Source organism: Schistocerca serialis, chromosome 4, assembly GCF_023864345.2.
Source record: "Schistocerca serialis cubense isolate TAMUIC-IGC-003099 chromosome 4, iqSchSeri2.2, whole genome shotgun sequence".
NCBI lineage: Eukaryota > Metazoa > Arthropoda > Insecta > Orthoptera > Acrididae > Schistocerca > Schistocerca serialis.
In genome coordinates this window covers 25,445,052-25,468,218 of record NC_064641.1, presented here as the reverse complement: position 1 = coordinate 25,468,218, position 23,167 = coordinate 25,445,052, and the positions used below count along the sequence as shown (strand labels likewise).

The following is a 23,167-nucleotide window of genomic DNA, read 5'->3' as shown; positions in this document are numbered from 1 at the left end:
GCATCTTAAGTTTATTTTCTTCTATTCCATAGAATTGACTAAATTATAGCTACAAATGTTTACAAGACTCTTAGTTCAACTTCGTTTGTCTTCTTGAAATCATATCACTGAGAAGAAAAGACACATTATCATTGACAGCATCTTAAAGGAACATCCTGGCAGATTAAAACTGTGTGCCAGATGGAGACTTGAACTCATGTCTTGGGCAAGTGCTTTGCCACTGAGCTACCCAAGCACGATTCGTGACCTGTCTTCACAGCTTTACTTCAACCAGTTTCTTATCTCTTACCTTCCACACTTCACAGAAGTTTCCTGCAAAACTACCAAGACTAGTATTCCTAGGGGAAAGGATGTTGTGGAGACATGGCTTGCCCGCAGCCTTCGGATGTTTCCAGAATGAGTTTTTACTCTGCTGCAGCAGATTGTGTGCTGATTTAAAACTTCCTGGCAGATTAAAATGTGTGCTGGACCAAGAATCAAGCTTGAGACCTTTTCCTTCTGCATACAAGGGCTTTATCATTTATGCATTGTTGCTATCATTTTATAATAACTGACACAGAGATACACCGGAACAAAGGAAACAGATACTGTAGAACTACACAGTTGTGGTCAGCAGTGAAATAGGTCAAAGTGACAGTTGTAGTAATGAGAAGACTGTGGACAACCTTTCCAGTGCACTGAAAAAAATTTGCAAGCTTATATGTAGGATATACATTATGTATCAGTGAAGGCAGTAGTGAAAATTTAATTATAGATCTGAATATTTTAATATCAGTGTTGAAAGAGCTTGCGGCATGGAAGTTACATGGTGGGGGTATAGTGCTTTCTGAAGTTGTAACTGCTAGGAATGGAGTACTCTGTGAACTGAAAATTATGTGCACAAATGGTGGAATTGATAAGCCATTTTTAATGCTCAGATAATGAACTATGTGGAGCCAATGTGAGGTCATTATATGGAGTTAAGTGTATGGGGAAAGGTTGTCATAGTGTAAACTACTTTGTGCTCTCTTGAACATACCAAACCCACTAACACAATATGAGTAGTACTCTGAAATTGTTGGCAAATACATAGACTCTGTTGCAACAGAATCTATGAAACTGCAGCTGCAGAAGCTGTAAATGATAGTGATGGAACACACTTTTGTCTAGCATCTGATGGGTCATGGCAGAAAAGGCTCAAACTTCCAAAAATGGATTTAGTAGTGCAGTAAGTGTTGGTACAGGTAAGGTATTGGATTTTGAAGTTCTCACCAAGTATTGGCATTGGTACACCTTAGTAGGTGGCAATGAAGAGAAAAAGTGTTTCCATTGGCCCTTGTGTACAAAGAACCATGAGGGGTCAAGTGGAAGTATGAAGGTAGCAGTTACTATGGATGTTTTTCATTGCTCACAGTCTGAATGAGGAGCTTAATATATGAAATATATCTGGGAGATGGGATCTGTAAATTCTTCAATACTGTTTTAAAAAGCAAATGATATGCTGAACGTATTGCAAAGCTTGAAGTGTCAGCCATGTAAAGAAAGGATGGGAATGTGCCTTCATCAGCTGAAAAAGAAACTTGGCAATACCAAATTATTGGATGGTAAAAATATGAAATGCACCAAAAGGCTTACTGTTATTGATGAATATCAGGAATACTATGGCAAAGCCAGTAGAAAAAACAGTACGATTTGAATTTGCGTGAGACAAGCAGTGTGTGCAACATACTTTCACAGGCTGTCCACAGACGCTAACGCTGCACAGAATTTGTGCCCACCAGCACCAGATACGTGCTGCAAATATAGAAAATCGGAGGCAGCTGGTAAACTACATACATTCAGACACAAACATTCTTTAATGTCCTACTTCTTGGTGATGCACGCCTTAGGAAATGGTGATTTGCAAGTTGAAGCAAAAACGCTTTATTCACAGCACAAGGTCACAAGTAAGTTAGTCCCAAGAACAACTGAAAAATCGTTCATGATCACTTGAAAATAATAGAAACAACGTTCACTGACATGATACCTGTTCTGCAGGAAGCCTCATCCCGAGTGGCTGTAAGGTGCCATATGTGGGGGCCACACCATGTAGTGTGCCATGGTTCTGTACGGAGACAATGTTGAGCAGAGCATTCTGGCTGGTCTTGCAGGTTCCAGTTGCTAACCTACGTCTGTAGCTGACTCCTGGCCCAGAACAGAGTGAGCAGCTGACTACCAGCTGGAAGCAGTGCTTCATCTTAAGTATCCAGCAGATGGAAGTATATCTGTGAACATGTAATGTGTGGCTCAATAGCAGCACCGCTAGTTTCCTGATACGCACACTGCACGGAAACGTGGCTGGTGCCCTGTAGTGGCACATGTAATAGACAGTGTATCATTAGGTCTGTGTTGTGCCACAGATGACCTCCAAATAACTCAAATTGCATTGTGCAGTGGTTGTCAGTGGATTTGCTGTGGCACAGTACTGTGCTGCAAGAACAGCTCGACGTGCTATGACACTTCTGAGCATTTACGATGTTGCTAATAAAAGTGATTGAACTAATAAGGAATGAAGCCGCCTGGTAGAATTTTTCACAGAGCATAACTTAATCATAGCTAACACTTGGTTCAAGAATCATGAAAGAAGGTTGTATACATGGAAGAAGCCTGGAGATGCTGGAAGGTTTCAGATAGATTATATAATGGTAAGACAGAGATTTAGGAAAAAGTTTTTAAATTGTAAGACATTTTCAGGGGCAGATGTGCACTCTGACCACAATCTGTTGGATATGAACAGTAGATTAAAACTGAAGAAACTGCAAAAAGGTGGGAATTTAAGCAGATGGGACCTGGCTAAATTGAAAGAACCAGAGGTTGTAAAGTGTTTCAGAGAGAGCATTTGGGAATGACTGACAAGAACGGAAGAAAGAAATACAGTAGAAGAAGAATGGGTAGCTTTGAGAGATGAAATAGTAGTGAAGGCAGCAGAGGATCAAGAAGGTAAACGGACGAGGGCCAGTAGAAATCCTTGGTTAACAGAAGAAATATTGAATTTAATGATGAAAGGAGAAAATATAAAAGGGCAGTAAATGAAGCAGGCAAATGTCTCAAAAATGAGATCGACAGGAAGTGCAATATGGCTAAGCAGGGATGACTAAGAGGACAAAGGTAAGGATGTAGAGGCATATGTCACTAGGGGTAAAATAGATACTGCCTACAGGAGAATTAAAGAGACCTCTGGGAAAAAGAGAACCATTTGCATGAATATCAAGAGCTCAGGTGGAAACCCAGTTCTAAACAGAGAAGGGAGAGCAGAAAGGGGCTATACAAGGGCGATGTACTTGAGAACAATATTAGGGAAATGGAAGAGAACGTAGATGAAGGTGAAATGGGAGATATGGTACTGCGTGAAGAGTTTGACAGAGCTCTGAAAGACCTAAGTCGAAACAAGGCCCCAGGAGCAGACAACATTCCATTAGAGCTACTGATAGCCTTGGGAGAGCCAGCCCTGACAAAACTCTAACATCTGGTGAGCAAGATGTATGAGACAGGTGAAATACACTCAGACTTCAAGAAGAACATAATAGTTCCAATCCCAAAGAAAGCAGGTGTTGACGTATGTGAAAATTACCGAACTATCAGTTTAATAAGTCATGGCTGCAAAATACTAACATGAATTCTTTACAGACAAATGGAAAAACTGGTAGAAGCCGACCTCGGGGAAGATCAGTTTGGATTCCGCAGAAATGTCAGAACACATGAGGCAATACTGACACTTCGACTTATCTTAGAAAATAGATTAAGGAAAGGCAAACCTATGTTTCTAGCATTTGTAGACTTAGAGAAAGCTTTTGACAATGTTGACTGGAATACTCTCTTTTAAATTCTGAAGGTGGCAGGGGTCAATTACAGGGAGTGAAAGGCTATTTACAGTTTTTACAGAAACCAGATGGCAGTTATAAGAGTCGAGGGGTATGGAAGGGAAGGAATGGTTGGGAAGGGAGTGAGACAGGGTTGTAGCCTATCCTCGATATTATTCAATGTGTATATTGAGCAAGCAATAAAGAAAACAAAAGAAAAATTCAGAATAGGAATTAAAATCCATGGGGAAGAAATAAAAACTTTGTGGTTTACCGATGACATTGCAATACTGTCGGAGACAGCAAAGGACCTGTAAGAGCACCTGAACGGAATGGACAGTGTCTTGAAAGGAGGATATAAGATGAACATCAACAAAAGCAAAACAAGGGTAATGGAATGTAGTCGAATTAAATCGGTTGATGCTGAGGGTATTAGATTAGGAAATGAGACACTTAAAGTAATAAATGAGTTTTGCCATTTGGGGAGCAAAATAACTGATGATGGTCGAAGTAGAGAGGATATAAAATGTAGACTGGCAATGGCAAGGAAAGCGTTTCAGAAAAAGAGAAATTTGTTAACATCGATTATAGATTTAAGTGTCAGGAAGTCGTTTCTGAAAGTATTTGTATGGAGTGTAGCCATGTATGGAAGTGAAACATGGACGATAAATAGTTTAGACAAGAAGAGAATAGAAGCTTTCGAAATGTGGTGCGACAGAAGAATGTTGAATATTAGATGGGTAGATCACACAACTAATGGTGAGGTACTGGATAGAATTGGTGAGAAGAGAAATTTGTGGCACAACTTGACTAGAAGAAGGGATCAGTTGGTAGGACATGTTCTGAGGCATCAAGGGATCACCGATTTAGCATTGGAGGGTAAAAATCGTAGAGGGAGATCAAGAAATGAATACACCAAACAGAAGGATGTAGGTTGCAGTATGTACTGGGAGATGAAGAAGCTTGCACAGGATAGAGTAGCATGAAGAACTGCATCAAACCAGTCTCTGGACTGAAGACCACAACAACAACATGCCTTACAAGTTTGCGTTGTCACGCATTCCCTATTTAACTGAGAGAAGTCTCTCATGGTTCTTGTTTCATATGTCAATTAGTGCCAAAAATCCAATTTGGTACATGTAGGTAGTGGAAAAATGTAACAGTATTACTGGGTTCTCTTTCTTTGTTAACATCCAAAACTTGATAAGTGGTAACTCATATCAGTTGAAGTGTTCAGCCTGTCTGAAGTTCTACAAGCTGCTGTTCTTCCTCCAGAGAAAAGTTGCTGGTGGATTCTGGAGACATATATGAGAATTGCACATTCAGTCATATTTGCTGACAGTTGATGGAATGAAAATACTGTGTCATGTTATTCTCAAGAACTATGAGGTAATTTGAAATGAGTTTGAGGTTATGTAACTGTGTGGATTTATCTCAGAAGTAAGAGGAACCACTTCAGATTTTTCTTTTCGACATGTGATTTCCCTATTCTAAGTTTTTTTAAGAACCTGGTGAGTTTCTCACTTGACGTCGGCATACTTTTTTTGCATACTTTTGTTAAAGTAATTTAACACGCTAACTTTACACACCACTCCTCATCATTTAACTGAGCTGCAAAGTCTGGCTGTTTGACGCTAAGCGTATTTAGTAGCTCATTTCAAAAAACCTTCTCAGGAACCAGAACCAAAGCGTCATGGCACAATTGTTTGAGGAATCTTGTCATAACAGCCCTAGACTTAACAGAATTTACCGTGTTAATGACTGCATGTAAAACGCTTTTAAATTCTGTTGACATGGTCTTCACCACCAGAGACTCATGATGTTATGAAGCAATGTGTTGAACCTACAGTCAGGAAATCTGGTTTCAGTCTTGCAACAAATCCTTTGAATCTTCCACTCATTGCTGGTGCGCCATCAGTGTAAAGAAAAAGACAGCTTTTCCAGGCCAGCTCATTTTGTTCCAAAGTGCTGAATACTGAATTATATGCACCTGAACCGCAGCAGCTCAGTACTTGAAAGAAATTGTTTAGAAATCGAATCCTCTTGAACAGATCTTATGTAAGTCAGTAAATTGAAATTTCTTGCATATATCAGTTGACTCATTGAGCTGTAGTGAAAATACACAAGTGTCTCTTAGTTCTTCTTGGACACAATGAAACCAAAGATATTTCCTTCTTGGCACCGTCACCTAACATTGATTTCACCATTTCCTTACTTGCAGGAAAAATTATGTCCTGTGCAATATTATGGAGATGCATTTTTTTTTCACTACTACTTCAGCTGCATTATAACTGGCCACTTGCGCTTTTTCAGAAATAATTGATCTCCTTACTGTAGATTTGGCATGCTTTTCTGCTGATGAAATCAATAGACTAAAATAGTTCTTGTCTTTCCCAGATGAGTGACCATGTTTGCTACTAAATGTCTTTTCAATCTACTAGGGACCAAGGATTCATTGCTTACTTTTTCTCCACACAGGATATATTCTGGTTATGAACAGATTTTAGGTCCACTGAATGTAAATCCAAAGTTTAAATAATTCTCTTGATACTTATGAAATATTTCAGTAGGCTGCACTGCTTTAACAAGACTTACTTTTGGAATCAGTATGTTCTCACTTGTATTACTGTTTATTTGTTTGTCTCTCTGAGCCATCTTCACCTTTTTTCCTTTAAATCAAAAATTTATCCATACTGAAAAATTAACATATTAACTGGGCACTGCATACATGTGTGTAACTAAAAATCAACCTCAAAATATGTTACAACACAGACTTCAGTAGGACTTTGAGACTACAAACTGACTGGTGAAGATAATCTGGCAGTGCGCTAGATGGAGGCTCTTGTATTGTTGCTGAGTCGTATGTTACCTCCCTCTGACTGGTGTTGGCTCTTATGTTAGTGTGCTGTGGGAACTTACTACATTGTATAGTGTGTCATGAACAAAAAAGCCTGAGAACCAATGTGCTGTTTGTTAATTCAATATACCTTTAACTATTACTGACTTTTACAAAAAAATGGACAGTTATTGCTACCTGGAATATGTTTATGTCCTTACCTCTTTCCTCTTGCTTTAGTAACCCATAGATTTACAATGACTTTTGTAAAAGGATAAATCGAAGGTCACTGAACGACTGGGATATTATTCTTTTGTGGGACAGGGCCGAGGGTCCAGAAATTATATTGGTGTGTGAATTTCCTAGTTTCCTTACTGTTGTTCTAATCTTTGGTTTGGCATTTACATATATTGTGGTTCTCTTTGTCATTTCTTGAACAACATAGATTTCCCCTTGATCTTTTTGTGTAAAATAAATAGATATTACATAACTAGGATAATGTTAACTACTTTTGAATTCTGAATGGAAACAGTTTTTCGAAAAATTGCCTTTTGACAGAGGAAATAACATTCTTTTGCTTCCCAGTTCTGCACTCTGATGGATTTTTGAGCACTTTATTGTGGTGTCATCTATTAATAAATGTTTCTTTTGTGTGCAGATGTTGAGGGTTGGTTGGAAAGTAAGTCCGAATTGCTGCAGCTAATCGGATGTCTTGCGAACATTGAAACACGGATGTGCACTGACTCCTGGCATGCATTGCTCGTCAAATAATGCCATTTGGATTTGTATAGTCACTCTGTGCTGTTCACAGTGGCAGTTGTTTGTAACAACTGATCAGCCTGTTGATTGTGAGTTATGGTCAGTGATTCAACTTCGGACAATAAGGAACGTTGCGGCAGTGGAAATTCGTTGACAGATGTGTAAAGTGTGTGGCTCCATTGTGATGTGTGACAGCAAAGTTCATAAGTGGATGGAGGCTTTCAAGGACAGATGGGAAAATGTCCATGATTAACCGAAATCAGGCAGGTCATCAGTGATTTCAGAAGATTTGATCATAGAGTGGATGAGAAGATTCATGAAAACCGGTAATTCACAATTTCACTTTGGTATTGGAATTTCCGAATGTAGAACAACTTTGCACAGAATTGTCCCCGAAAAGTTGCAGCTTTGCAAATTGTGCACACCTCGGATTCCCAGGCTGCTTACCGAGAAACACAAAATGAAAAGAATGTGTTGTGCACTCGAGTTTTTGGACCTATGTCACAAGGAAGGTCATCAATTTTTAGAGATCATTATTACAGGGTATCAGACTTGAGTTTCTCACATGACTCCAGTATCTTAAGTTTCAGTCAATGGAATGGCATCACATGACATCACCAGTCAGTGTCAAGTTGAAGCAGACAATCTTGACATGCAAGGTTACGGCACTCATGTTTTGGGATAGACATGGAGTCTTGGTAGTAGAGTTCATGCAGCAAGGAACAACGACAAATATAGCTGCTTACAACACTGCCCTGACGAAACATCAACATACAATACAGGATAAGCGATGTGGCCTTCTGACATCTGGAGTTCTGTTGCTACAGGACACTGTCAGACCTCATTCTGCCATTGATATCCAAAATCTGATCTGATCCTTTGAATGGGAACAGACTGTCCACCTACTGTACAGTACGGACTTGGAGTGTAGCAATTTTCATTTGTTCCACTACCTAAAAGAGTTTCTCATCAGTAAACACTTCACAACAGTAGACGAGGTGAAAGAAGCTGATAATGACTGATTATCCTCACAGGTGGCAAATATCTATGACTCAGGGACACAAAAGCTTGTAGAATGGTATTATGAAAAATATTTAAACAGATATGGAAACTATGTATAAAAATAGAGAAAAATGTTAGAAATTATTTAAAAACAGTTTTTTGAAAAAATCTGTGATGGTTTATGTTTTATTAGAAATTGGACCTTACTTTCCGAATAACCCTCATATGTTAGCCTCTTGTGATAAAATGAATATGGTATCTCGGTTTACGTTGCATACAACTTCTGTGTAGTTAAGGGACAATGCTTTATTAATTTGTGTACTACTTATGCAACTACTAAAATTTAAAAAGGTACATAGCTACTACCTGTATGAATAAAGTATTAATGCAGCAACTGTGACTATCATGGTTGCACAAACAAAATTAGGAAGGCCAGTATCCCATACTTCGAAATTCATGTTTGTGAAAGTTGTGATAATACTCAATCTTAGTAGATTATGCTAGTGTTGCTGAACAAAAATAAAGTTTCTATTTAACAGAATTTTCCTGTTTCTGGCTGATACTACCACTAATACCTCCAGTGGGAGACATACCATTCATTAACACTTGTTTCAGCACCAACACTGCAAAAAAACACACACTAGTTCAGGTTATACCATCAGCAGCTGAGACGTGTGTGAGCAAGCATTGTCTTGCATTTTGAGCTCTCATTGCTACATGTGCATTTAGAGAATGGATATAAGTGATCATGATTACGATATGCATACTACTATGCACTATAGCATTATTCCTCTCCACGCATGTGGTTGTTGTTGTTTTCAGACTGAAGACTAGTTTGCTGTAACTCTCAGTGATAGTATATCTCGTGCATACATACTGTGCATATATTTATTGTACTGTACTTATTTACTGTAGTCAAGCCTTGCTCTCCTTCCACTATTTTAACACACAATGCTTGCCTCCATATGAAGTCGACAATTCCTCATGATGTGTCCTCTCAACCTATTTCTTCAAATTTTCAGTTCTTACTGTTTGTTATGCATGGTAAACTACTTGGAACTCTCCCACACCTAGATTAGATTAGATTAGATTAATACTAGTTCCATGGATCATGAATACGATATTTCGTAATGATGTGGAACGAGTCGAATTTTCCAACACATGACATAATTAGGTTAATTTAACAACATACTTAAGTTAATATAACAACTTTATTTTTTGTGTTTTTCTTTATTTTTTATTTTATTTTTATTTATTTTTTTTCTTAATTTATATCTAAAAATTCCTCTATGGAGTAGAAGGAGTTGTCATTCAGAAATTCTTTTAATTTCTTCTTAAATACTTGTTGGTTATCTGTCAGACTTTTGATACTATTTGGTAAGTGACCAAAGACTTTAGTGCCAGTATAATTCACCCCTTTCTGTGCCAAAGTTAGATTTAATCTTGAATAGTGAAGATCGTCCTTTCTCCTAGTATTGTAGTTATGCACACTGCTATTACTTTTGAATTGGGTTTGGTTGTTAATAACAAATTTCATCAGAGAGTATATATACTGAGAAGCTACTGTGAATATCCCTAGATCCTTAAATAATTGTCTGCAGGATGATCTTGGGTGGACTCCAGCTATTATTCTGATTACACGCTTTTGTGCAATAAATACTTTATTCCTCAGTGATGAATTACCCCAAAATATGATGCCATATGAAAGCAATGAGTGAAAATAGGCGTAGTAAGCTAATTTACGAAGATGTTTATCACCAAAATTTGCAATGACCCTTATTGCATAAGTAGCTGAACTCAAACGTTTCAGCAGATCATCAATGTGTTTCTTCCAATTTAATCTCTCATCAATGGACATACCTAAAAATTTGGAATATTCTACCTTAGCTATATGCTTCTGATTAAGGTCTATATTTATTAATGGCGTCATACCATTCACTGTACGGAACTGTATGTACTGTGTCTTATCAAAATTCAGTGAGAGTCCGTTTACAAGGAACCACTTAGTAATTTTCTGAAAGACAGTATTGACAATTTCATCAGTTAATTCTTGTTTCTCAGGTGTGATTACTATACTTGTATCATCAGCGAAGAGAACTAACTTTGCCTCTTCATGAATATAGAATGGCAAGTCATTAATATATAATAAGAACAACAAAGGACCCAAGACTGACCCTTGTGGAACCCCATTCTTGATAGTTCCCCAGTTTGAGGAATGTGCTGATCTTTGCATGTTACGAGAACTACTTATTTCAACTTTCTGCACTCTTCCAGTTAGGTACGAATTAAACCATTTGTGCACTGTCCCACTCATGCCACAATACTTGAGCTTGTCTAGCAGAATTTCATGATTTACACAATCAAAAGCCTTTGCGAGATCACAAAAAATCCCAATGGGTGGTGTTTGGTTATTCAGATCATTCAAAATTTGTCTGGTGAAAGCATATATGGCATTTTCTGTTGAAAAACCTTTCTGGAAACCAAACTGACATTTTGTTAGTACTTCATTTTTACAGATATGTGAAGCTACTCTTGAATACATTACTTTCTCAAAAATTTTGGATAAAGCTGTTAGAAGGGAGATTGGACGGTAATTGTTGACATCAGATCTATCCCCCTTTTTATGCAAAGGTATAACAATAGCATATTTCAGTCTATCAGGGATAGGTGGAGGTTTTACTGTGTAGCTTGCTTTTGTTTTGCTTCTGTCACATTTTTTGTATTTCAATACATGAGGTATGGTAACATTGCAATAGATATGCAACACAATGCGGTAAAATAAAGTTGCTTGTGCCACATCTTATTTACGTGCAACTACCTTATCTCAGCACAAACAAACTCTTCCTTCCCACATCACTTGCACACACAGTTGTGAGAAGCACAGTGTCTCATTAGCAGACTGTCTTATGTTGTGCTACCCTGATGTTTTGAAAATAATAAAAATGGAGTTGGATAAAAGTTGAATGTGTCAGAGGAAGTACAGCACAACAGTGTCATTAAAGTCTTAAAGATGTTTGTTGGGAATCTGTATTGCCTTACAGAACTGTAGGAAGGTGGTTAAAAGCTTTCAACGAATAATACAAAAATGTAGCCGTTATTCATAGGCTAAGTCATCCCTGTTTCAGTGACAAGAAAGTGTCTGCTTGCTTTTACCATGCTACTAAACTGTAATTGACACCAAACAGTTCATGAGCTGGCCTGAGAGAAAAGATCAGTGCATACAACTGTGCTTCATATTCTGAAGGAATGCATAAGCACAAGAGAAGTTTCAAATGATTGTGAGAAATATCTTCTGTATGATGCTGCTTGTACCCTCCGAAAACACTATAAATATAAAGGAGATTATGTTGAATGAGATGTGGACCCAGTTGTTTGAATTTGAGGTGTGACACACTCACATAAGAGGTCTGTGACCATTTTATGAAACATCAAATTTTAAAGACTGCTTTTATAGCTATTATAATTCCAGTTGTATGAGCCATGCCAGAAACACCAGTCAAATCAACAAGGTCATTAAGGTCACGATGATAACCTAATGTTTGTCAGAATACTGGGACTGCGAAAGTTATGGTGTTTCTCCTGTATGACTGTGATGATGTTACCTTGACGCATGCTGTTCCCCAGTAGCAAAATGTCAGTGCACTATATTACTGTTCGTCTTTGAAACACAACCTGCAACCAGCTTCAAGAAAGAAGTGGCAGCTCTTTTCCATGACAGTACTGCGTCGCACACAGTACAAACTGTGACCAATTTGTTCAGTCTGTGGTGCTGGTAAATGCTGTATCACCCACCCTATTTCCAAGACTTAGCTCTTGTGACTTTGACCTGATTCCTAAGATGAAGGAAGTACTTTGTGGCATTTGCCTTAGAATTGTTAAGGTATGATAACACAATGCCTTGTTCTTCGTGTGCAGATGCAGATGTAGGGGAACAAAAGCACATGCACAAAAATTGGTAGTAAAAACGCAATTGGACATGAGTGCTTTCATGTCTACACATTGCTTCAGTATTCAAGCAGTGTGCTGTGCACACATTTCTTTGCTTGCTAATATTATGAAAAGAATAAATTTCTAAATGAGCTTTCGGCCAAATGGCCCTCTTCTAAAGCAGAAAACACACACACACGCACACACACACACACACACACACACACACACACACACACACACACACACTACAACTCTCTCTCTGGCCACTGAGGTTGGACTGCGTACAGCAGCTGCTCGAGATGGGAGAAGCAATCTGCTGGTGGTGGGGATAGGGAGTAAGCTGGGATGGGTAGGGAGAAGGATGGCAGGTGAGGGGTGGGGGAAGGTGCAGTGCTGCTTGTGGGAGCATGCAGAGACAACATGGGGACTGCTAAGTGCAGTTGGGAAGTTGAAGGGGGGAGGGGGCAGAAGAGAAGTGGAGGAGGAGGGGGGGGGGGAGGCTAGTGGGTGGGTTGGTGGAATAGAAGGCTACATAGTGTTGTAGTGGTAGCAGGGAACGGGGACGGGTTGGTGATGGATAGGGACTAGTGAACGTTGAGGCCACAGAGTCACAGGAGCGTAGAATATATTGCAGAGATAGTTCCCACCTGAGCAGTTCAGAAAGGCTGGTGTTGGTAGGAAAGATCCAGATGATGCAAGTTGCGAAGCAGTTGCTGAAGTGAAACATGTTGTGTTGGGCAACATGTTCAGTAACTGTGGGGTCCAGCAGTCTCTTAGCCACACTATGTTGGTGGCCTTTCATGCAGACAGATTGCTGGTTGTCTGTCCACGTATAAAGCAGCACAATGGTTGCATCTTAGTTTGCAGATCACATGACTGGTTTCACAGGTAGTCCTCCCTGCCTTTGAGGGGATAGGTGATGGCTGTGAGTGGACTGGAGTAAGTGTTGGTGAGAGGATGCATAAGGCAGGTTTCTGAGCAAGGTTGAGAGGATAATTCATGTCTCTGAAAGCCTCTGTGATACCCTTGGTATATTTGGATAGGGACGGCTCGTCACTACAGATGCGATGACCATGGGCGGCTAGCATCACCTGGCAGTCCTCAACCTAACAAGCGACTTTCCTCAAAGTTGACTTCACCTCAAAGATGGTCACATAGGTACCTCTGCCAATATCAAACCAACAAACTACCAGCAATACCTCTACTTCTACAGGTACCACCCTCTCCATACCAAGAAGTCTGTTCCATATAGCCTAGCCACCCGGCACTAGCCCTCCCCCATGTCTCCTCTATATGGAATAGCAATGTATCCTTTTCATAATATTGCCATTATTTCTTCCTGAATTTTCCATTATTTCATTTCTTTGCTCGGCTGTTTGTGCTGTCTTTATTGTGATGTAAGGTGACAGAAAAGGAAAATACCAAGGTGACAGAGGGTAAAATAGTATATAAATAATAGAAGTATGAGAAATACAACATGACAGTGACATTTTCATTGCAAATTTCAGAAGGAGTTCACAGTGAGAATTTAGTTTTTCTGCGGGGAAAACTACAACAATAAGGGAGGCAATAACATTTCTTTAGATGGAAACTGATGATTTGTATATCAGTTAGAGCTATTTGTTTTTTATTAAGTTGCAGTTTTTTTATAAAAAGTTGTTTACACGACTTCAAACAAAAAATATTATATATAAATTAACATTCTCAGACTCAACAAATTTGAGTGTCATAGACCCCAGAATCTACTAGAATGAAGGTTGTGTTTTCTAATTTTGTTTCATTGATTTCCTTTTCTTTTGTTGTGATGCCGCACTCCTCAATTTTTAATCTATTAAGTTGCCATAAAACGAATATTCATCCACAGTTTTCATATGCACTTTTCATAAATTTATAAGCTGCTGCTTCTCTGTTTTCCTACTTTGAGAATTACATTATTCTTTACAGAATTATGATTAGAGATACTTTACCTAATACGTGACACTCAGGGCATTATATCTCAAAACTGTATTCAAATACAGTAGAGTCCCATTAATCTGAACTAATTGGGACTGGACCTTGTTTGGATTACCGATTTGTTCGGATTAGCCGGAATTATGGCGATGAGTTTCTAGATTGAAGTATACCAAGCAGATAAGTAGGTGCACCATGGTAGCAAATGGAAACAAGTGTAGGAACAATGGCTCACTCTCATTCTCTGCCCTTGTTTTGTGTATTGTTGAGACCTTTGTAGTGCCTGAGGTCAGTGCACTGCAGTTGGCTCGCAAAGTGCTTGGTTATGTTAGTTATTGATCACTGGCATGTGGAACAGTTGTATTTGTTCAGGTGCAGTGGTGTATGTATTTTCGTCATGAGTAAATGGAAACATACAACGTTAACTCTCAAAGAAAAATTGAATGCTTTGAAGTGGATAGACAATGGTGAGAATATATCTCAACTGGCAATGGAACTGGGTGTTGGTAAAGCATCCATTTGTGATTGGAAGAAGAACCAAGCGATGTTTGAAAAGCCCTGTGCAACGTCTTCGAGAAAAACACTCGAAATTCAGCTGACTTTGGAACAGTCCCAGTACGATAAAGTGGTTGAAGCTCTTTTCCTCTGGTTTACACAGGAAAGATAAGGGGAACTCCTTTGAGTGGAGCACTGGTTCAGGAGAAGACTGTTTACCTGAACAAGTTGATGACTCTTTTAGTGCAAGTACGGGTTGGTTGGACAGATTCAAGAAACATCATGGATTCCATCAGCTAACAATTACTGGAGAGAAGATTTCTTCTGATCGTGATGCAGCTAAGGAATACTTGGGTGAGTTTGAAAAAATGATAAGAGAGGGAAAGTACTCTCACCATCAAATTTATAACGCTGACAAGACTGGCCTTAATTTTAGGGCATTGCCAACAAAAAGCCTGGCATCAAAAGCAGAAGACCATGCTTCTGGTTTTAAAATGTGCAAAGTTAGTGAGAATTTATTAGCGTGCAGCAGCACTGCTGGTAATCACAAGCTGCCTTTAATGCTGATCGACAAATTTGCTAGGCCCAGAGCTTTTAAAAACTGCAACATAAACTCCATGCCCGTATACTATCACAACCAGAAAAAAGAATGGATGGTCGGTAAGCTGTTCAAAGAGGTTTCACGGCCGATTTGTTCCCTCTGTTTGATGGTCTTCTAAGGAAAATCATTTGTCTCCCCATGCAATCCTTTTGATTGATAACATGCTATCTCACCCCAGCACTGAGGAATTATGTGATGGAGAAATTGTGGCGAAGTTTTTGTCGCCGAATGTTACACCACTTCTACAGCTTGTGGACCAGGGCATACTGCAAACATTAAAACTGATTTACGGAAAACAATTTTTATGAATGTTTATCCAAGATGATAGCATTCCTGTAGTGGACAAAATAAAAAAAGACCAATGTGAAGGATGTTGTTTATTGGGCCTCTGAGGTATGGCATGGCAGAATATTTCAGAAAATACTCTGAGAAAATCGTGGAGAAAATGGTGAACATCTCTTGAATTTCAGGACAACCTAGTTGAAAATGAAGAGCAAAATCTACTACAAATGATACAGACAATCCCAGGATGTGAAGAAGAAAGTGAAGGAGACGTAGATGAGTGGCCTGGCAGCTGATGGGGCATGTTTGGAGAACCTTACTGACTCTGATTTAGTTGCTGCTGTGACTCAAGACCAGGAAGAAGTGGACTGCTGTGAAGTAAGTGACAATGAGCCTGAAAGCGACAAAGGAGAGCTGGTGCCAAACAGTGACGCAGCAGAAGCCCTTGACCTCACGCTATGTTATTTGGAGCAACAGCCCACTGCTACACCTGCTGATTTGATGATTATGAGACGATGGCACAACTATGCGTCATATAACAGACTGTCTTCATTACATAATGACTTTTTGTCATCTAAAAAGTAGGGATAAAATGTCCGCTGTATTTTAGTAAGTTTGACAGCTTTTCTTTTATTGTTATGCATTGTTTAAACCTAATGTTTTCTTGCCAATTTTTCTAATACATGTTTACTGTACTGTGTAAATTAAAATTGTGTGTATGTACAGCAGTTTACCGTGCAGTTTTCCCTACTTAGACTAACAGATTAGATTAGATTAATACTAGTTCCATGGATCATGAATACGATATTTCGTAATGATGAGGAACGAGTCGAATTTTCCAATACATGACATAATTAGGTTAATTTAACAACATACTTAAGTTAATATAACAACTTTATTTTTTGTGTTTTTCTTTATTTTTTATTTTATTTTTATTTATTTTTTTTCTTAATTTATATCTAAAAATTCCTCTATGGAGTAGAAGGAGTTGTCATTCAGAAATTCTTTTAATTTCTTCTTAAATACTTGTTGGTTATCTGTCAGACTTTTGATACTATTTGGTAAGTGACCAAAGACTTTAGTGCCAGTATAATTCACCCCTTTCTGTGCCAAAGTTAGATTTAATCTTGAATAGTGAAGATCGTCCTTTCTCCTAGTATTGTAGTTATGCACACTGCTATTACTTTTGAATTGGGTTTGGTTGTTAATAACAAATTTCATCAGAGAGTATATATACTGAGAAGCTACTGTGAATATCCCTAGATCCTTAAATAATTGTCTGCAGGATGATCTTGGGTGGACTCCAGCTATTATTCTGATTACACGCTTTTGTGCAATAAATACTTTATTCCTCAGTGATGAATTACCCCAAAATATGATGCCATATGAAAGCAGTGAGTGAAAATAGGCATAGTAAGCTAATTTACTAAGATGTTTATCACCAAAATTTGCAATGACCCTTATTGCATAAGTAGCTGAACTCAGACGTTTCAGCAGATCATCAATGTGTTTCTTCCAATTTAATCTCTCATCAATGGACATACCTAAAAATTTGGAATATTCTACCTTAGCTATATGCTTCTGATTAAGGTCTATATTTATTAATGGCGTCATACCATTCACTGTGCGGAACTGTATGTACTGTGTCTTATCAAAATTCAGTGAGAGTCCGTTTACAAGGAACCACTTAGTAATTTTCTGAAAGACAGTATTGACAATTTCATCAGTTAATTCTTGTTTCTCAGGTGTGATTACTATACTTGTATCATCAGCGAAGAGAACTAACTTTGCCTCTTCATGAATATAGAATGGCAAGTCATTAATATATAATAAGAACAACAAAGGACCCAAGACTGACCCTTGTGGAACCCCATTCTTGATAGTTCCCCAGTTTGAGGAATGTGCTGATCTTTGCATGTTACGAGAACTACTTATTTCAACTTTCTGCATTCTTCCAGTTAGGTACGAATTAAACCATTTGTGCACTGTCCCACTCATGCCACAATACTTGAGCTTGTCTAGCAGAATTTCATGATTTACACAATCAAAAGCCTTTGAGAGATCACAAAAAATCCCAATGGGTAGTGTTCGGTTATTCAGATCATTCAAAATTTGACTGGTGAAAGCATATATGGCATTTTCTGTTGAAAAACCTTTCTGGAAACCAAACTGACATTTTGTTAGTACTTCATTTTTACAGATATGTGAAGCTACTCTTGAATACATTACTTTCTCAAAAATTTTGGATAAAGCTGTTAGAAGGGAGATTGGACGGTAATTGTTGACATCAGATCTATCCCCCTTTTTATGCAAAGGTATAACAATAGCATATTTCAGTCTATCAGGGAAAATGCCCTGTTCCAGAGAGCTATTACACAGGTGGCTGAGAATCTTACTTATCTGTTGAGAACAAGCTTTTAGTATTTTGCTGGAAATGCCATCTATTCCATGTGAGTTTTTGCTTTTAAGCAAGTTTATTATTTTCCTAATTTCAGAGGGAGAAGTGGGTGAGATTTCAATTGTATCAAATTGCATAGGTATGGCCTCTTCCATTAACAGCCTTGCATCTTCTAATGAACACCTGGATCCTACTATATCCACAACATTTAGAAAATGATTATTAAAAATATTTTCAACTTCTGACTTTGTTCGTAAAGTTTTCATTCAATTTGATGGTAATACTGTCTTCCTCTGCTCTTGGTTGACCTGTTTCTCTTTTAATAATATTCCAAATTGTTTTAATTTTATTATCAGAGTTGCTGATTTCAGACATGATACACATACTCCTGGATTTTTTAATAACTTTTCTTAATATAACACAGTAGTTTTTATAATTTTTGATAGTTTCTGGGTCACTACTCTTTCTTGCTGGCAGATACATTTCCCTTTTCCGGTTACAAGATATTTTTATACCCTTAGTAAGCCATGGTTTGTTGCAAGGTTTCTTACGAGTATATTTAACTATTTTCTTGGGGAAGCAGTTTTCAAATGCATTTACAAAAATGTCATGAAATAAATTATATTTTAAATTGGCATCAGGTTCACGGTACACCTCATCCCAGTCTAACTGCTGTAGGCTTTCCCTGAAATTTGCAATTGTTAAATTGTTGACTGAACGTACTACTTTGGAGGACTGTTTAGTATTGCTGAATGGAGCTATGTCATATATTGTAACAGTTTTCATGTTTGGATTAACGGGACTCTGCTGTAATCTTTGAAAGTGACATTCCATATGATTCTCCTTGTCTGTAGTAATCGATAAACTTCAGCATGCTTTCTTTGGAGTCAGCAGGCATTATTGTATATAATCACCTTAAAGAATAACCTCAGGACACTACTCAATGAAACACATGGGCCCCAGCTACCTGTCATCTGCTAAACAATGCATCTGAATCTGGGAAGCAATGCAGTATGACGCACACTCTCCGATTTAAAGAAAAAATTAAGAAAGCATGCATTCACACAGTTGCGCTATTGGAAATGTAAGTGCACCCACACAGTTGAATAGAAAAAAATTGTCATGCAGACCTACCTTTATCGATATCCAGTGCAGTGGACTGCTCCATTCTAACTGTCAAAACTAGCTCTGCTAAGAGTAACCTACAACTTATACATTGGTGGAAAGGTTGTACACAATGCTGGTGACTACTTTGAAGCCCAGTAAAACTTTGACACATGTATCTATTTTGTCAGTTGTAAATAATAGTTGCCATTATTAAAGTTACAACCATTTTACAAATCTATGTGACTATGTTCACTGAATGAAGAATATGTAATTTTCACAAGATGCATAATTTTTGTCTATATTAATTTCAAAATAATAATGGATTGATGGAATTGTTTCATTTACAGTGTGTTTATTTTTCCTTCATAATAGCAAGTTGATTGTTATAAGATTGTGTCTGTGATTTGCACACAGTTGTATCTGTCTCAATTATTGTAGCATATGTTGTTCTTTGATAGTGTATTCTGTAAATGCTGTAGGAGCCTGTCCATCCCAGTGACAATGCGTTCATTGCTCCGATCTTGGCACCAGCAAGCAATGAGAGGATGTGGAGGACCCAATGAGTGTGGAACACCAGCGGGAAATCAAGGAGGCCCTGGTTCAGGAGGTGGTCGTGGGCCTCCTGGCTTTGATGGTGGTCCACCAATCATAAAGACAGAACCAGACGGTGGACAGTCAGGTTGTGGTGGTGGCATACCAGGACCTGGAGGTGCAGATGGAGGGTGGCCTGCTGGTGTTGGTGGTCCGGGCAGGAGGCGTGCCTTACCTCCTCATAAAACATCTCCCTGGCACAGAGGTCTATCTGATGCTGATATTGGTTCCACCGGTGCAGATAGTTCTGCTAGTGACTCAGATTCATCTACATCGGATACACAAGACCATGGTGCATCGGACCGCCAGGGATCAGATTTTACAGATGCAGAAATGTTTGATGTGCCAGAGGTTGAAGCCGTGAAACCTCGGAAAAGCAAGAAAGATAGAAAGGTATGCACACACCAAACCATTTTAAATAACTATACATTATTAGAACTATCATTTTTCACTGGAGACATTATTTTGGCATTGCACTCTGACTGGATAAAGAGCCTTTCATGGGTATTTTTTCTCTATATGTTCTCTCCAGATGGACATTCCATTTCAAAGGCCTTGAATATTTACTTGGTCTCCTGTTTATCATATCTAATCCTGTTTGCCTTTATGAAGGCTGTATTTGCTTTCATTCTTCTACAAAATATAATTGCTTGCACTTGCTCGGTAGTAAAGATCCAGCATTCTTTTTGTTTGTGTTTATTGGGGAAGCCATCATTTTGTAGTGTATCATTAATGCCCCTCCAACGCTTTATTTTTCAGTATTTTGGTAGATATTACACATCTGAAATTGGATTTTGTCAATTTTTATTCAATGTCTCGGATGTTGATTATTTTGGATCCTATACATCTGAAGCCTTTCACTTGGTCTATTGTTCCACTGTTAACTTAGCTGTTAATGTTTTTGGCTTTGCTCCCATAAATGACATTACTGCTCTTTTGTGAGAATAAATGTCTCATTGTATTCTCTTCATACTTTAGTTTGTGAATTCTTAACACACTGACTGCCATGGAAGTCACTGGTTCAAATACAGGTGCACTGTGAGGCTGCATGTGCCATTGGTGGATGTTGCTACTGCACACTGCTAAAATCTTGGGACTTGCGAGTTGTGTCACACACACACACACACACACACACACACACACACACACACACACACACACACACACACCTGCGCATTTACACTGTGCTTGCTGCACACACAGTACCGGCAAGATTCAGGTGGGCTGGGGTGGAGATTGAGGCAGGTGAGGATTGGGTAGGAGAGAGAGTCAGGGAGAAGGAGTAGCGGTTAGGGAGAGGTAATTAGCAGCTCAGAGAAGGCAGCACATGTGTGGGATAAAAGTAGGTGGGGGAGGGGTAGCAGATGTGTGGGCTAGGCATGCGACACGTGGGCAAGTGAGTTAAGACACACGATCAAGGTGGCATGGATGTGGATTGGGAGAGGGTAAATTGTTGGGTAGAGCGTGGGGGCAGTGGTGTAGCAGAGATTAAGGACTGGAGGTTTACAGACACAACACACTGCTGAACACAACATTGTCGAGTTCAATGGCTGCTTTGGATACTTGCCTGTAGCACCACCTTTTCTCAACTATACAGATGAGAATTACCTTTTCAATACATCCTTTGCTCCCATAATCCTCCTGGCTTCAATCTCTACCAACTCTCAGCCTCCCCTTACCCTCTACCCCACAGTTTTCTCTTCCTCTTACTCTCCCAATTTGTGCCACATCGCCTTCACCGTGTGCTTCGGTGCCCACATGTTGTGTGCCTAGCCTGTGCACCTGCCACCCATCCCTTCCACACCGCTATCCTGCACTGGTGATGCCCTCCAAGTCATTACCTACCTGTCACCAACCCCTCCTCCTGTTTCTCACCTCTTTCTCCATCTACCCACCCCACCACACTCGGAACAAACCCTAGCCCAGCCCACCTGCCAAGATGCAATCTCGGTATTTAATGTCCAGCTGGAAAAATGTTAGTGCAGAGGGGTGGGGGGTGTACTCCAGCTCATCAAAGGACTGGTTCCAAAAGCATGCTACCGAGCGAGGTGGCGCAGTGGTTGGCACACTGGACTCGCATTCGGGAGGACGACGGTTCAATCCCGTCTCCGGCCATCCTGATTTAGGTTTTCCGTGATTTCCCTAAATCGTTTCAGGCAAATGCCGGGATGGTTCCTTTGAAAGGGCACGGCCGATTTCGTTCCCCATCCTTCCCTAACCCGAGCTTGCGCTCCGTCTCTAATGACCTCGTTGTCGACGGGACGTTAAACACCACTAACCTAACCTAACCAAAAGCATGCTAAGTTTTCTGTTTATGACTCAATACTTACGCTGTTTGATGATAGGTCTCCTTTACTCTGAAATTATTTACAGGTTATTTTTGTTCCAAGAAAGCAACTGGAACTAGATCATATGGTTATTAAGGGAACTGCACCTCCAAAGAAAACAGTCAAGATCTGGGAAATTGTTGCAGTTCATATTCGGGTCAATCCATATGAAGTGGTCCAATGATGGTTGGTTGATCATTTTTAAATATTTTAAGTTTTTATATGTGATTGCCCTATATTTGAGAAGTTCAAAACAGATTTTTAAAATAATTTATCTTGCACCTTTACTGGATGGCAGCCATTTTTATTTGTAGGCGCGTGACAGTTTTTCAGTCTGGAGACATTAGCGAAAATTTGAAAGTTACAACATTGCAGTTGACGTGATTGTTTTTAGAAAAGTGTCCTCTACAACATTATCTACTACACAAAATACCTAATTCAAGAATAACCAGTCAAAATGACCTCCAAAGTTAGGTATCCAAATGTCCAAAGGTCCACTTTTTAAGCCCAAAAATAACAAACAAGGAGTGATTTGTGAGAGTCTATTTTTTTCCTATACTTAGATATCATACACTACTAACCTCACGTAGAGCAAGAACACTTACAAATATTTCCTTAATTTTTTCTTTTTGAAAATTTTCATTTTTTGTAAAGTTTGGGGTTAGTTATCTCAGGTGGGACTGAATATAAAAATATGATTTTTGCACAGTTTGTACACCTGTATGATAGCAATGTACTGTAAAAATTTCAACATTGGTTTCTGACTGTGAACAAAGATATGATTTTTTTTTTTTTAGTGATGAAATAATTCACATTACAACTGACCTTATGGCTGTTGCCCATTTAAATGGTTTATTGTTTCATTGTAATAAAATTTGATTGTGACATATATTTAGTTAACACTATCACCCAATATTCATTTAGTTTATTTATTTTTAATAATGCAATGTTAAACAATTGGAGCTTTCGCTTTTGTTATATGGTAATAAAAATGTCCATTTACGTCTAGGTTTATTGTCAGTAAAGAAGTATGTTATTGCTGGGTGTGTTATTGTAAAAGTACATTATTGC

The 23,167-nt window shown here is 38.8% G+C and overlaps 1 protein-coding gene across 1 annotated transcript in view; it reads left to right on the top strand.

Moving 5' to 3' along the window:
• The window catches only part of LOC126473346 (mediator of RNA polymerase II transcription subunit 1), a 221,400-nt gene that overhangs the window by 115,922 nt on the left and 82,311 nt on the right, over positions 1-23,167 (top strand). Inside the window, exon 10 of the mRNA XM_050100343.1 lies at positions 19,658-20,162. Coding sequence (XP_049956300.1) covers positions 19,658-20,162 — 505 coding nt within the window. The remainder of the gene's footprint in view (positions 1-19,657; positions 20,163-23,167) is intronic.